Source organism: Vanacampus margaritifer, chromosome 13, assembly GCF_051991255.1.
Source record: "Vanacampus margaritifer isolate UIUO_Vmar chromosome 13, RoL_Vmar_1.0, whole genome shotgun sequence".
Classification (NCBI taxonomy): domain Eukaryota; kingdom Metazoa; phylum Chordata; class Actinopteri; order Syngnathiformes; family Syngnathidae; genus Vanacampus; species Vanacampus margaritifer.
Window position 1 is genome coordinate 22,610,742 of NC_135444.1, and position 14,046 is coordinate 22,624,787.

The following is a 14,046-nucleotide window of genomic DNA, read 5'->3' on the forward strand; positions in this document are numbered from 1 at the left end:
AAATATATATATATATATATATTCCACCTTAAAACTTTTAAAACAGTTTAGGGGAGGGACGGCCCCTATCTCCCTCCCTCCCTTCTTTTTTCTGCCTCTCCCTCTCTCTCATCTCTCCCTCCAGCGAGTGTGTTGTGGCAGGATTTCGAGTGTGTGCGTGTTGTTATTTAAGAATGGGGAAATGAAAAAGAACCCCCTTCCGGGTTGCTGTTTGCTCTTTCCTACCCGGTTTTCTGCCTTTTGAAGGACTGTCAACTCCCCTTCTAAAGCCAGACTCCACTTTCACCGTCGGTAAGTTTTTTTGTGTGTGCTTCTTTTTAGAGTTAAACATACTTTTGTTTTTCGTTACACGGACAAGGTTCGAATGTTTACAAACAAACATCGTTGTTGATCCCAAATATCATTTGAATTCAGATCAAAGGTCATTGCAAGGATAAAATGCATGACCTCTCCGGTGCAACTCATTTTGTGTATTCGTTTGTAAGAAATTGGTCAATGCAAATAAACTACAAATGAACTACAATACAACACAAGTGCCAACCTGCAAATGAGAGCTCTGGAGTGAAATGCCTTTGGATTGTAATTCAGGACAGGCCATGTCACTGGTAGATGAGGTTAAATATGTATGAAGAAAAACATTGCTGGCGGTTTATTTGGTATCGAAGCCCTCAGTCGCAATTATAGAAGCCATAAATTACATAGTACACTCAACAAAAAATGAACAATAAACAGCATGCAATTGTGCCCTGAACATTATCTGGCGCGGTTCACAATCATTCATTTTCTATTGATATGACAAAAACAAAATAGTTTAATTTGGATTGGACCAGCATTACTGCTTTTGACAGCCCTGGGCAGATTAGGGTGACATGGTAACACGTAAAGCCTAAAATCTGATTGGCCAAAGAAATCTTATTTAAAAATTATTGTGTTTTTTTATCAAATTTTAGTTCTAAAAGCAGGTCTTCTCTCTTCTGATAGTCTTGATCACACACCACTGATCTAAAATTTGTAAAATTGTTCATTTGAACGCAACCGAATAATAGCTTAGTATCTATTTTAATGTTATTGTTTATAATTAATCTTTTATTTTTATTTTTTTGCTTTCTATATTATCTATAATGATTTAAAACATTATAACTTTCATATGTAACTTTTCATTTGACTAACATTTAAATTTTATTATTAGCAATACATCAATAACCCATTCATTTAACAACAAATTAATTAACGTTTTAGGAATTATAGCTAAATTAAAGACACAAAAGGACTCTTGAAAAAATGCCTGCTGGGCTGGATTTAAGAATTGAGCGGTCTGTACTTTGCCCATTCGTGATTTAATGCATGAGTTAGCAACAGTGAGCGAACTCTTGTTCAAAACACGATGCAACAAACGAGAACATGAGACCACAGAGACAACATTGTGGCCCATCCAGTTAAAAATAGAAGAAAAGGACGGAGCAAAAAGTAGCAATTAACTGCTTGTGTGAATGTTTACATCTTAAAATGAGTACTTTGCAATCTCCAAAATGGAACATAACCTGTTCCGTGTTGTTGGTTGTCTTCAGAGTTAATATTACAAAACAATTGTTCCCATAGTAAATCAATGAAATGTGTGAATGTGTGCCAGGCTCATGATCTCACATTTGCGCACAGTGTTAGCGGTCATAAAACTGTTCAGCAAATTTAGCCATTATAAAATCCGATCTGTGTTGAAATATCCATTGCGGTTGTATCGCTGCAACACCAATGCTATTTGTTAGCCCGTCAATGGCGTTTTGCATCGTTTATTAGCATTAAGCTAGGGTCAACGTCATCGGCCAATCGACAGATCGTATGTCAAAATGATCAAGTCGGGTCACTTGTATCACTAGTGTGATTATTCTGAACACATCCACTGTTCTAAGAGGGTGTGCGCACTTACGCAGCCACATCATCTCCGTTCATTTTTGCCTCCCCTCTCAAAAGCATTCAGTGTCATTTCAAATGCTACCTTGTGAGCCGCCGTCACGTTTTTTTTGCGTCTGCGCAGCGCCGAGTCATGACGTCGGAGGAGCGGAAAGGTCCCCCCCGCGTGGCGGTGGAGATCGGCGAGGCGTACAGGAACCCCACGGAAGTCAACATGAGTCAGATTGTTCTGCCCTGTCACTCCAATCACTGCGGCGAGCTGAGCGCCGGACAGCTGCTCAAGTGGATGGACTCCACGGCCTGCCTTTCAGGTTGGCAAGTTGAAATTAAAGGTGTTGATTCGAATAACTGGCAGATAAAAATGCCAAGTCATAAATAAGGAATGAAATCACTTCTGCCCTTTTGGTCGTTTAAAGCTTCCAACAAAAGATGGATTGCAGTCAACATTTGACTGTTTTACATTCAGTTTTGTTTGTTTTTGTTTAAGTCCAAATTTAATTTTTAAAAAAAATCAATCAAATTTTTTTTGGGGGGTTTTGGAATATAAAGTAAAAACAAACATATGAATGTATTTTTTAAAAAGCATGAAACTGATAAGACAATGAACAAATGTAACCTATCCTTGCAACCTGATGCTTTTTTCTTTCTTTTTTTGCTCTTTGTACTCCTCCTTCCTGGTATTTTCAGGGCATAGTGGAGCTCAAAATGCAACATCATCCGAGTGTAACTCTAATAAAAGATCAATGAACTAATTAAAAAAGATTTTTTTTTTTTAAATAAAACTGAATATGAATTACGAAAGATAAAGTAGATTTTTCCATTATTAAACTTACACATAAACATACGCTTATACAACCGAAAAAGTACATTTAGAAACTGCATACAATTATATTTAATTATGCATAGTCATAAGTCAGTCATAAATGTTTCATGGTTGATGAAGAAATATGTAAACATGTTATCTACACACTATATAAATAAACAAAATCAACATATATACTGTATTGACTGAGCGTTATAATGAAGCAGTTCTCGCAGCCTTTTCGATTTTAAAAATTAGCATTCTACTAAATTGCGATGATTTAAATCCAACTGACTAATTGTTCTGCCGTCGCGTACGATGACTTATTCGAACCTAAACTCGGCCTTTCTTCTCAGCTGAAAGACATGCGGGCTGCTCCTGTGTCACCGCGTCTGTCGACGACATCCACTTTGAACACACCATAGGGTAAGAACCGAACCCGAACTCGACACCGGTCATTCCCAGCCACTGTGGAGAATCATCTGTTTTTTAAGAAAAAAAAGTAGAAAACACCAAACAGGCCGTTTGTAGTGATTGACAGATGACTTTTCATACAGTTGTCACACGCTCCAGAGAGAAGATAAGAAAAGCGGCCTGTGCTATGTCGATGGCATCAGCTCATCAACACTCTGATTGACTGATTGTCAACTTGCGTGTGTGTTTGTGTTGCAGGGTGGGAAATGTAGTCACCATCATAGCGAAGGTCAACAGAGCCTTCACATCCAGTATGGAGGTTGGTGGTGATGACTGCTTTTACAAGGGAAAATAGTCACGCGATCTCATACCTTATTATTATTTTGACCTTCCAGGTTGGCATAATGGTGACATGCGAGGACCTCTACACTGACTCTCACTGGAGGGTTTGTCAAGCCTTCGCCACCTTTGTGGCCAGGAGAACGCAAACGGGCAAAGTACGTAAGGAGACCAAGATATGGGCAAAAATGTTGAGACGCTGGATCTGTTCATCCCATGATTGATTACAGTCAAAGTTAACTCATTTACTGCCATTGACGGTTATAGACGTCAAAAATTCATTTGAACTATTTCTATTCATTTCACTTTTTTTTTCCACTTTTGTTAACAAGAGTAAGAAAACAAATATTGTACATTTAGATCAGATATAAAATTTGTGAATAATCATGAGTTAACTAAGTCATGCGATTAAAATATAATCGCCAGACACCCTAATTTTAATAATCTTTTCCTTTTTTAAAAAAAAAAGATAATTTTAAAAACGAAAAGAAAAGATTATTAAAAATTAGCTTTTTGCAAAAATATTATTTAAAAAAAGAAAAGATTATTAGAAATTAGGTCGTCCGGCGATATTATTTTTTAATTGTAATTAATCACATTAATTAACACTAGTTAACACACGATTAATCACAATTTTTTTTATCTGTTCTAAATGTACATTAACAACTTTTTTCTAGGTTTTCATACTCTTGTTAAAAGTGGAAAAAAATGTTAAATTAACAGAAATAGTTCAAATGAATTTTTGACGTCTAAAGTCGTCAATGGCAGTGCATGAGTTAAAAACATGTGTAAAGAAATTGTTATGTTTATTGGGTAAACTAGAACAGAATCATGGCATTTCCATTCATTGTTATTGGGAAAGATAATTTGAGAGTGTTTTGCATTACGAGCGTAGTCGCCGAACAAATTCAACTTATTATAATATATTATATTTAATAATCTTACTCCTTGAATCCACCACATGTACTCGTCGGTGGCCCTGAGTTGCGTTCCCGTGCGCGTGCGCAGGTGCAACTGAAGCAGCTGATTCCTCAAACACAAATGGAGCAGATGGAATACAGCCTGGCGGCAGAGAGGAGGAGGATGAGGCTCATCCACGCCGAGATCATCACAGACCTCCTGAGCAGCAGCACGGCGCAGCTGGGTACGGCCGCCATTTTGTTTGGATCTCCATCATACAATGACCATAAACACTTTGTCTTTTTTTTCCTCAATGCATTGCTTGCTCAGTCATCTTCTTTTTTTTTTCTTCTCCCACCACAGGAGAATGCCAGGAGTACCAGGACGCCGTGCCGGCCGAGCGCACCCGAGTGGAGAGCGTGGAGCTGGTGCTGCCGCCCCACGCCAACCACCAAGTCAGCACCTTCGGCGGCCAGATCATGGCTTGGATGGAGAATGTAGCCACCATTTCTGCAAGGTGGGTGCCGACTAAACCTCCATTTAATATGGGGGACACTTTCCATCTTTCCACAAAGACCGTATGAAAAACTTCTCATCAATCAATCAGTCTTTTTTCATGAAGGACTTCAGAAACTAGGCTAAGTGCAATTTTCATGCTGAAAGCTGAATGCTTATGAAGTCAATTAAAAGATCAATTATGTGAAAATTACAAAGTAATAATTGTAGTTAAAAGACACATGAATAAAAAGAACACTTGAACCCCGGGAGGCGTGAATTTCTGAAGCATTTATTTAGATGGAAAAGTGGAACGAATGATATCCAATGGAAAAGTGCAACAACACCAAAATCACTCAATAGCGCCACCTAGGCATGCAGTACCCTCCATTGACTTGGATGAAAAAAAAAAAAAAGTGCATGGCCGACTGTGGCTCTTACAGTACTTGAATTGCTTGAAAAATGTTTTTTTGCCACTTGAGACATCAGAATAATCAATTCAAAGGAATGTTATTATCTGTGTCCTTGTCAATATAGTCGCTTGTGTAACGCCCATCCCACCTTGAGGAGCATCGACATGTTCCATTTCCGCGGCCCGTCGCACATCGGTGACCGACTGGTACTGAAGTCCATCGTTAACAATGCCTTCAAGCACAGGTCAGTCTTTTTCCCCCGACACGGCCCACTTTGCCATTTAAGAGAGGGTGTGCGCACTTTTGCAACCACATCTCAGCTGTTTATTTATTTATTTTTTTACTTCCCCTCTCTTGCAGCATGGAGGTGGGAGTGTGTGCTGAAGCCTATCAGGGTGGCGAGCCTCAACGTCATATCAATAGTGCCTTTATGACCTTTGAGGTACTGGACGCTGATCGCAAAGCACGCACGCTGCCTCGGATAAGACCCGAGCCTGTGGTGAGTTGGCCATCTTTTGCTCCCACGTTGCCAGGGGGACGTACTCGGATCTAATCCACCTCTTAAGGCCGTAGTCGAGACTTGATTTTCGAGTTGAGCAGTTTTGCCCTGACTAACTAACTGTTATAGAGAATATGATTGATAAAAGGAGCAGTCTCATTGCTATTATAGTTGACATGGTAATGCATAGAAGGCAGGCTAAAATCGGATTGGTCAAAAAATGTCCAACACGTACTAGAAGGGAGTACGTGTATGAGAAATGCTACAATAGGAAATTGCGGTATTAACATTTCATTTAGCACATATTAGAAATTAAGGTTGCAGATATAGACCGTTGTCTCTGATAGCGTTCAAGCTAGCTGGTAGAAGCTAATTGTAGCGGTAGACCGAGAGATATCTTTTAGGACCCTACGCCGATACTGATTACTCGTAGTCAAGGGCGCCGATGCCGATATCTGGAGCCGATATCTGGAGCCGATATCTGGAGCCGATATTTGGAGCCGATATTTGGAGCCGATATTCATTTTCACTAAAAGGGAAAATAATGGCATCAAAATTTGAAAAAAAATACAAACTCCAGCTCTTAATTATATATTTTTTTAACCTTATGTTTATTGAACAACTTTGAGGGTTTGTAAAATTTGGGAGTTTTAAAAATCTAACAAAAAGTCCAGTGATCTCCCAGGGGCATGTCTTTAAAAGTTCAATAAAAACTTAAGTAAATAGCTACTTATTGTTTTCTACAGTAAATAAAGTTTTTGAACATTTCAAAATATCTGAAGTATTACAATTTTACTTTTCTTAGTTTTAATTCATCAGCAGCAGCATCTCTGAAAGTCCCCCCTTGAACACTATTATTGGTTTTATGCTTCTTCAAAATGGCCGACGCCGATATTCGTCAAAATGCTGAATACCGATAATGGGTCGATCCCTAGCAAATTGCCAACCTTCTACCACTTCATGTTTGCGCAACGGATGTTTTACAGGACGGTAAACGGCGTTATCAAGAAGCCGTCGCCAGGAAGAAGATCCGCCTGGATAGGTGAGTGGAAACGCTTCGGCGGCCATCTTTGCCAGGAGGATGTTGTGAGAAGAATGCAGTTGAATCCGTACAGTGACCGTACCTTGACTTGTGAGCGCCCCGCTTTTCACGTTTTTCAAGATAGCAGCTATCTCGCAGCTGCTCAAGAAAAATAAGGAATTCAGGCGGAACCACTTAGTAGAACCTCAGTTTGCGCCACTCGCACAGTGTAAACATCATTCGCTTTGTCTCACACGAATTTCAATTGAGTGAGAGACGACGAGTTGGTGGAGCTTTTCCACAAAATAACTTGAATAAAACGTCAACTTCAAATATCGGTGGGATTACATTATTATTGTCATTTGGATCTCATTTCTACATTCAATTTTGCTGTGTCACCATTGCAGCGTGTTTGCGAATCTATTGTTGGGTGCGCACGTAACAGCATGTGACGGGGTCAGCGGCCAATATTGCCGCTGAGCAGAGCTCGCCAGGCATAATGCGCGTATTGTTCCGCTGTCAGGCAGCAGCGCCTCGCTCACTTCTAATCTTTATTTAGCCAAATGTTGGAAGCGCTGCAACAATGTTTTCATATTGCTCGGGTCTTGCTTTTGTTTTTCCAATGCACGAGTGGCAATAGTACGCAAAGTCTGGACTTAAATTGAAGTAAAAAAAAAAAATACTGGGGAGTGGAAGAGGTTGTGCGTGGATGTGTGAGTTTGTTTGATTTTTTTTGGTGTGCGCGAGAGTTTTTTGGGTAAACTGTGAGAGCTATTTTTGCGTGTGTGTGTATCTTTTTGACGAGTGAGAGTTTTTTTTGTTGAGAGTTTTGTGTGAAAATGAGTTTTTTCTGTGTGAGAAGTTTTTATATGAGTGAGGTATTTAGAGAGAGGTTTTGGTGAGTGAGAGTTTTTCAATTTTTTTTTATGTTGGTGTTAAGTTTTTGAATGCGTGTGAGAGAAGTTTTTTTTGAGGGGTGAAAGTGAGAATTTTTTTCCAGGTAGTTTTATATGTGTGAGATGGGGGTTTTTTTTTGGGGGCGGGGGGTGCAAGTGTGAAGGGTGAGTGAGAGGGAGAGAGAGGGGGGAGAATTGTTCATTTTGAGTTATACAAAGTGCTTACACTCTTTACAAGTAGAAGTGCCGATACATAAGTAAAAAAAAAACAATACATACATAAGTAAAAAAAAAAAAAAAAAAGCCTGCTAAAAGGAGTTGCTGATTCAACTTCTTTACTTAAATAAAAGTTGAAAAAATATTCTGAAATGTACTTTAGTATGAAAGTGAAATATTGGACTAGTTAGGTTTTATTAGCTCTGGCTTTAAAAAAAAATATATATATATATATCAAAATGACTAACAGCACAGAAATGTAGAGCTTCATATATGTACAATCTACTTAAGTATCCAAGTATTTGTACTTAGAGTAAATGTTTGCTTGTGCGTGCAGGAAGTACATCATCTCCTGCAAGCAAAACGAAGTGCCTCTTTCTGTACCCTGGGATCCGAGTAACCAGGTAGGAGTCATTCCAAAGACACCGCATGGCGAGATAACCGATTGCCTCCGTATGTAGACTTGACTTTACGATGGTCCGGGGGCTACAACCAAACCACAGCATAGTTTTTTTTCCTCTTTCTGGTAGCCCACTAAAGCACATAAAAAGTGCCTTCTTTGGATTTCTTCTTTTTTGTTTTGGGCAGAAAATTAGTTGTAAAATTGCAATTTTCTTGACTTTTAACAGATATGACCAGATTTTTCCCCACCAAACCAACTTCTATTGACTGGATATTGAACTCATTCACTCGCAGCCATTTTCACTGAAGCAACCCCCTTCGCTCCCGGCTGTTTTACTGGATTTTGACTGATTTTGCAAGGCCCACAGAATATTGTGTTCTATTGCTATCAAAACATGGAACCCACCAAAAGGTTTCAACAGGAATAAAAGTATATTTGTATTTGTTTCCGTTTTGCAGCAATTGGCATTAGATTATAGCTAAGGTTCATCATTATTCACAAATCTGTTTAAAACAGTGGGCGGAAGAGCCTTTTGCAACATGGCCCTGGTTGATCTCTTATACTCTGCTGCCACCTGCTGGCCGTTTTTTGTAATAACTATCATTGGGAGGCTGCATCAAAGCCTTTTCTATGCTCTAGCATAAAAAAAATTAAATAAAAAATGTATAAAGACGTCTTTGGGAGCGTGGTAATATTTAAAACGTATTTATACGTTTTTGGAAACATGAGTTAATAATCACTATTTTCCATGACGTCTGATTTCAAAATGAAAACCATTTCAAAAATGGGGCCGAATCCATTAGGCTACATTGAAAATGAGTTTGACAACCGTGCTATATCGCATCCTTTGCTTTTTCAGATGTACTTGAGCTACAATAATGTCTCCGCCCTGAAACTGATGGACACCATAAACAACTGGGTGTTGGCCTCGGAAAAAAACAACGTGAGTATTACTGCTGATTCAACCTTTAGGCCTCGTACCCAATTAGCTTGTGGGTAAGATGTTGAAATTGCTCCCTTTGTCCAAAAATCGGTAATTGATGTGTGATGTGACGTTCCAGTGTTGAATATCGATCATGCGCTGTGCCCCGAATCCCGTCTGCCAGGCTGAACCTGACACGCCGAATCCTATTTGTAGGTCAGACTGTACACGCTGGAGGAGAACCAGACGCTGTGCTTCAAAGTGGAGATGAACGTGAGCGGCTCAGCCGAGCAGACCTTCCATCTGCTCTCTGACCTCACCAGGAGAAAAGAGTGGGACCGCCATTATCAGTCAGTCACTTGCCCAATTTCGCCACTTTTTTCACACTCTTAACAAAAGTATTGGAACAATAAGGTCAGTTCCTTCGTTTTGTCGTATACTGAAGACATTTGTGTTTAAGATCAAAAGATTAATCTGAGGCAAAAGTTCCGGGTGCAGCTTTTTTATTTACATCGAGACGTTTGAAACGACTCAGGTTAGAGCAACTTTTGACTTTTGGAAGGGACTGTAGAAGTTTCACAACAGAAGTACAGTTACTTTATACTTAACTAACCACTGTGCTTTATTACAAATAAAGTGTACAAAAGCACAAAAAGAGGGAACGTAATCACGATCTAAAACTCTACCAGCGGCTGCCAGTAGATGTCAGAAGGTGACGCCAAAGCACTACCTTTATATCATCTGAGGCTTTTGTCTGTTTGAGAGGAGCTCCTCCCCTCACTTTAATGTAGTTCCTTAGCACCAAAGTACTAATTTCATATTGGACAGGATTTCGCCAAAGACAAAGCTTGTGAGTCCAATTTTTTTCCCTACATTTTTCTCTTTGTTGTAGAGTTCAATGAATTAAAAGTCATTCTTTTAGTCATCATATATTTTTAAAATTCATCGGCCAATTAACTCATGCACTTGCAGCCATTTCCACGTAAGCAACCCCCTTTGCTCCGGCTGTTTTACTGGATTTTGACTGACTTTGCAAGGCCCACAGAATATTCAGTTCTATAGCTACAGAAACATGGAACCAAACAAAAGAAAGATTCGAGTCTCTTCTTTCATCAAGAAAAAAATATTATATTTCTATCTATTTCCGTTTTGCAGCGATTAGCATTAGAATATAGTTAAGTTTCATCATCATTCACAAATTTGTGTTTAAAACACTGAGGAAAAGAGCTTGTTGCAACATGGCCCTGTTTGATCTCTTATACTCTGCTGCCACCCGCTGGTCGTTTTTTGTAATAACTACCATTGCTTTAAGTGACCTCTTCATGTCAGAGGCTGCTTCAAAGCCTTCTAAGCCTTCTATATTCTCGAGCATTACCAAAAAAAACATTTAAATATGTTTTTGGGACCATGGCAATATTTAAAATAAAACATTTTTTATACTATTTTGGGAGCAAATGAGTGAATCGGTTATCGGAATTGGCATCAGCCTAAAAAAAAAATGAAAAAATCCTTCTCGGTCAGCGCCTATTTGCTTCCTATGACTGCTGTCAACAACATCTGTCAGCACACGTCGATGCCTCCTGCAGGGCTTGCGAGGTGATCACACAGGCCGACGACGACGACACCATTTATCGTGTCAGAACGCCCTCCATCCGAAAAGGGGGCAAAGGTCAGGACTTTATCTTGCTGGCGTCTTGTCGGAAACCATGTGATATCAGGTATGTTGTGACACATGTTATAAAAACACACCGCGGCTTTAAAAATAAAATCTCAATTTATTTATTTATTTTTTTTCCCGTTTTGTCACGTGTAGGGATCCATATCTGATCGCTCTACGCTCCGTCACGCTTCCCACCCACCCTCCAACCGCGGACTACGACAGGGGAGAGGTTCTGTGCGCCGGCTTCACAATCTGGGAGGAGTCCGGCGCTGTCACCAAGGTTCCGCATTTTGCCAGCATTTTGCCCGCCCGCATTTCTACATTGCTTCGTGAACATCTCATTTTGTGTATTTGATACTTAAAAAAAAAAAAAGTGCTGGTCGAGCCTTTATTTAGTGCTTGGTGACTTCTCACCACCGATCAATACTTTTCAGGTCACCTACTACAATCAGGCCACGCCAGGAGTCCTCCCCTACATCTCGACAGACATTGTTGGACTGTCCTCCTCTTTTTACAGCGCTTTTTCCGCCTGCAGCGACTTCCTTGAGGCCAATAAGGACAGCTTGGCCACTTCAACTGCGCAGGCCAAAAAGGCAACGAATACGTCCCCTCTGCGAAAGGAACCTTAGTAACTGTAATCTCTCTTTTGCATTCATATTGTTTTTGGACTACAAATGTGCAAAAAGCGGCACTTTGTTATGATGGTCTTTTTCACCTCCGTTTTTTTTGGGGCATTTGTCGTAAAGGGCCAAGGAAAAATGCAGTGTGTGTCGTCAAACCTGGTACTCGAGTCGTTTCAAGGGCATAGGATAAACCGTTATTGCGCAAGATTGCACAAAGTTGTTAAGCCTCTTATGGTTTTATCCAAACTGACTGGAAGACTGGAAAATGAAATTGTGCAATAATTAATAATGCAGTAGATGGTATTTTTCTATTAAATTGTATATTTTTTAGACAAGTGCTGTATTACCACTTGCGATTACCATTGACTATGTGTGTAGTTTTTAGCATAAGTTGGCGATGTAACATAAAGCGTCGCTGGCCGAGTAGCTCTGCTGAAATGCCGTGTTGACGCGACTGCAACAATAAAGATTAGGAAAGCTAGATTGTTGTCATATTTCGTACTAGGGGGGATTGTGGACACCAAATAAAGTGTGAGTCAAACAAACATGCAGGTTTAAATAAGACCAATGGTTCAAATGTGCATCTAAAATGTGTAGTCTTAGTCTTCAATTATTTATTATGATTTTATATTTATTCAGATTTTTTTATTTTATATTACTGATGAATATATATTATTTTAATTGCACTTGTGTTATGATGAATAACTAAGCAGTTATTTGATTAAAAAAAAAAGTAAAAATAGTTCTAGTAATTTAAATATTTCCCCTTTACATTTGAATGTTCATAAGTAAATTAATGATGAATTTGATTGTAAAGAAATAACCAATTAATTACTAAAATAAATGTTTTTTTTAGAGTATGTAGAATAGTTTATTTGAATGATAAAGATGTCTCTTTATTTTTTTTATATTTATTTAATTGAATATGATAAAATTGTTTAAAAATGTCTTTAAAATTGTATGTAAAATAGTTAAGTATGATAAAGAAATCATTTAAATCAAAACCAATTTAATTACAATGATTTTATTATTACAATTAAATGTAATGTAAATTAATGTAATTAACATTTTTCTTTTTTGTGTGTGTGTGTGTGGGGGGGGGTAATATCTGTAAAAATGCTAATTTGAAATAATCTCTTAATCAACAATAATAATCATTTGATTCTCTCGCTTGATGTAACCTTCTAACACACAAACCCTACTCTTGGCTATTGATTGTTGACTGCTCTTGGGGTCCCCCTAGTGGTCAGGGGGCCTTAAGCATTGTGCTTACTTGGCTGAGGCCTCGGGTGGGCTGCACACAGCAGTGGCATGAAGCCGCATACCTCCCTTTTTTCTTTTTTTTTTTTTTCGTGTTGCCAGTCAAAGCTTTTGGGATCCTATCGAGTCTGAAGCAGCGGCAATGCACAAAAGGCGCTCGGGGCAGTGGATTTGCCCTTGTGACTTTTGTAGGGTGTCTGGTCTGCTCGCACTGCGGTGTGGGCTCCCTCAGTGCTATTTTAAGAATGTTGGGTGCCTTTGCCCGGCATCTTGCACCTGTCTGTCTCAGCTGGCCCGGCCATTTCACGTCGACATTAACAGCACAGTACACAGTGGTACCTTGAAGTTAATTGTTGTTGTTGTTTTTCAAATATTATTTAAAGGGGAACTAAAGGCAACAATGTTTTGTCAATGTGCCTCCATTAGTCTAAAGAGTATTGTGATTAATGTTGTGTTTGCGAAATAAGAATTAAGCAGATTATTCCAGCAGTTTCCAGCCGTCAGGGGGCTGCTCTTTTGGCCTTATACCATCTTCTGCTGTTGACTTATGTCAAACTGACCTTGAGCTAGCATTGCGAGCGTCACGGCTCACCTGTTTCAGGGTTTCGATATTTGCAATGTGAGCCCGAAGGCAATGGATGGAAATGTGTTTATAGTGGACCCCCGCATACTTGTGAATCAGCACCTACGAATTCACCTATTTGTGGATTTTTTAATATTATTTAAATAAGGCTCCTTTTTTTTTAAATAGCCAAAATCCTTTTTCGTTACTTTTTAAATTAATGAATTTATAATTGGCATCTGTTTTAATATGTTTAGAAGTGTTATGATATATTTAAATGTTTAAGTATGTGAGAGGGGTAAAAGTACATACTGTACAATACATTAAAAAAAAAAATCTGTTGCATAGCATGTTAGAAAAAGAATAATTACATTCACACACCTCAGTCTCACACACAGTTTTAAAGTCTTCTGTGTTGTCTTGTCTTAATAACATGTCTGTGGTAGGCATTTGTCAAATACTAATAAGATTACAGTAATAATATATATATATATATATATATATTTTTTTTTAACCAAACCCAATAACATAGGCTATTTGCAGTGTATGTATTTCTTTCTCGTCAAATCAGCTCGTTTTAGGCAATATTTTATTCATTAAAAAAAAAATCTAAAATAGTTAATAAGTCATTCATTTCATTGTCATTTTAATTAATTTGATGTAATTATTCGTCTCTGTCGGGTTACGATTACATTTTAGTTTTGCGGTGTGGC

The 14,046-nt window shown here is 38.7% G+C and overlaps 1 protein-coding gene across 3 annotated transcripts in view; it reads left to right on the forward strand.

Annotated features, from left to right (window-relative positions):
- Positions 1 to 11,992, forward strand: part of acot11b (acyl-CoA thioesterase 11b) — a 38,423-nt gene extending 26,431 nt beyond the window's left edge. For 2 of the 3 annotated variants that reach the window (XM_077584824.1, XM_077584823.1), the window contains exons 3-17: positions 2,033 to 2,219; positions 3,067 to 3,136; positions 3,383 to 3,443; positions 3,520 to 3,621; positions 4,472 to 4,607; positions 4,727 to 4,880; positions 5,396 to 5,515; positions 5,632 to 5,770; positions 6,757 to 6,812; positions 8,241 to 8,307; positions 9,166 to 9,249; positions 9,445 to 9,578; positions 10,815 to 10,946; positions 11,042 to 11,168; positions 11,323 to 11,992. In XM_077584824.1, coding sequence (XP_077440950.1) covers positions 2,033 to 2,219; positions 3,067 to 3,136; positions 3,383 to 3,443; positions 3,520 to 3,621; positions 4,472 to 4,607; positions 4,727 to 4,880; positions 5,396 to 5,515; positions 5,632 to 5,770; positions 6,757 to 6,812; positions 8,241 to 8,307; positions 9,166 to 9,249; positions 9,445 to 9,578; positions 10,815 to 10,946; positions 11,042 to 11,168; positions 11,323 to 11,517 — 1,764 coding nt within the window. In that variant the 3' untranslated portion in view covers positions 11,518 to 11,992. Of the gene's footprint in view, positions 1 to 102; positions 292 to 2,032; positions 2,220 to 3,066; positions 3,137 to 3,382; positions 3,444 to 3,519; positions 3,622 to 4,471; positions 4,608 to 4,726; positions 4,881 to 5,395; positions 5,516 to 5,631; positions 5,771 to 6,756; positions 6,813 to 8,240; positions 8,308 to 9,165; positions 9,250 to 9,444; positions 9,579 to 10,814; positions 10,947 to 11,041; positions 11,169 to 11,322 lie in introns of those variants that run through there. The other variant, XM_077584825.1, reaches the window with a different exon arrangement.
- Positions 11,993 to 14,046: the final 2,054 nt, after the last annotated feature.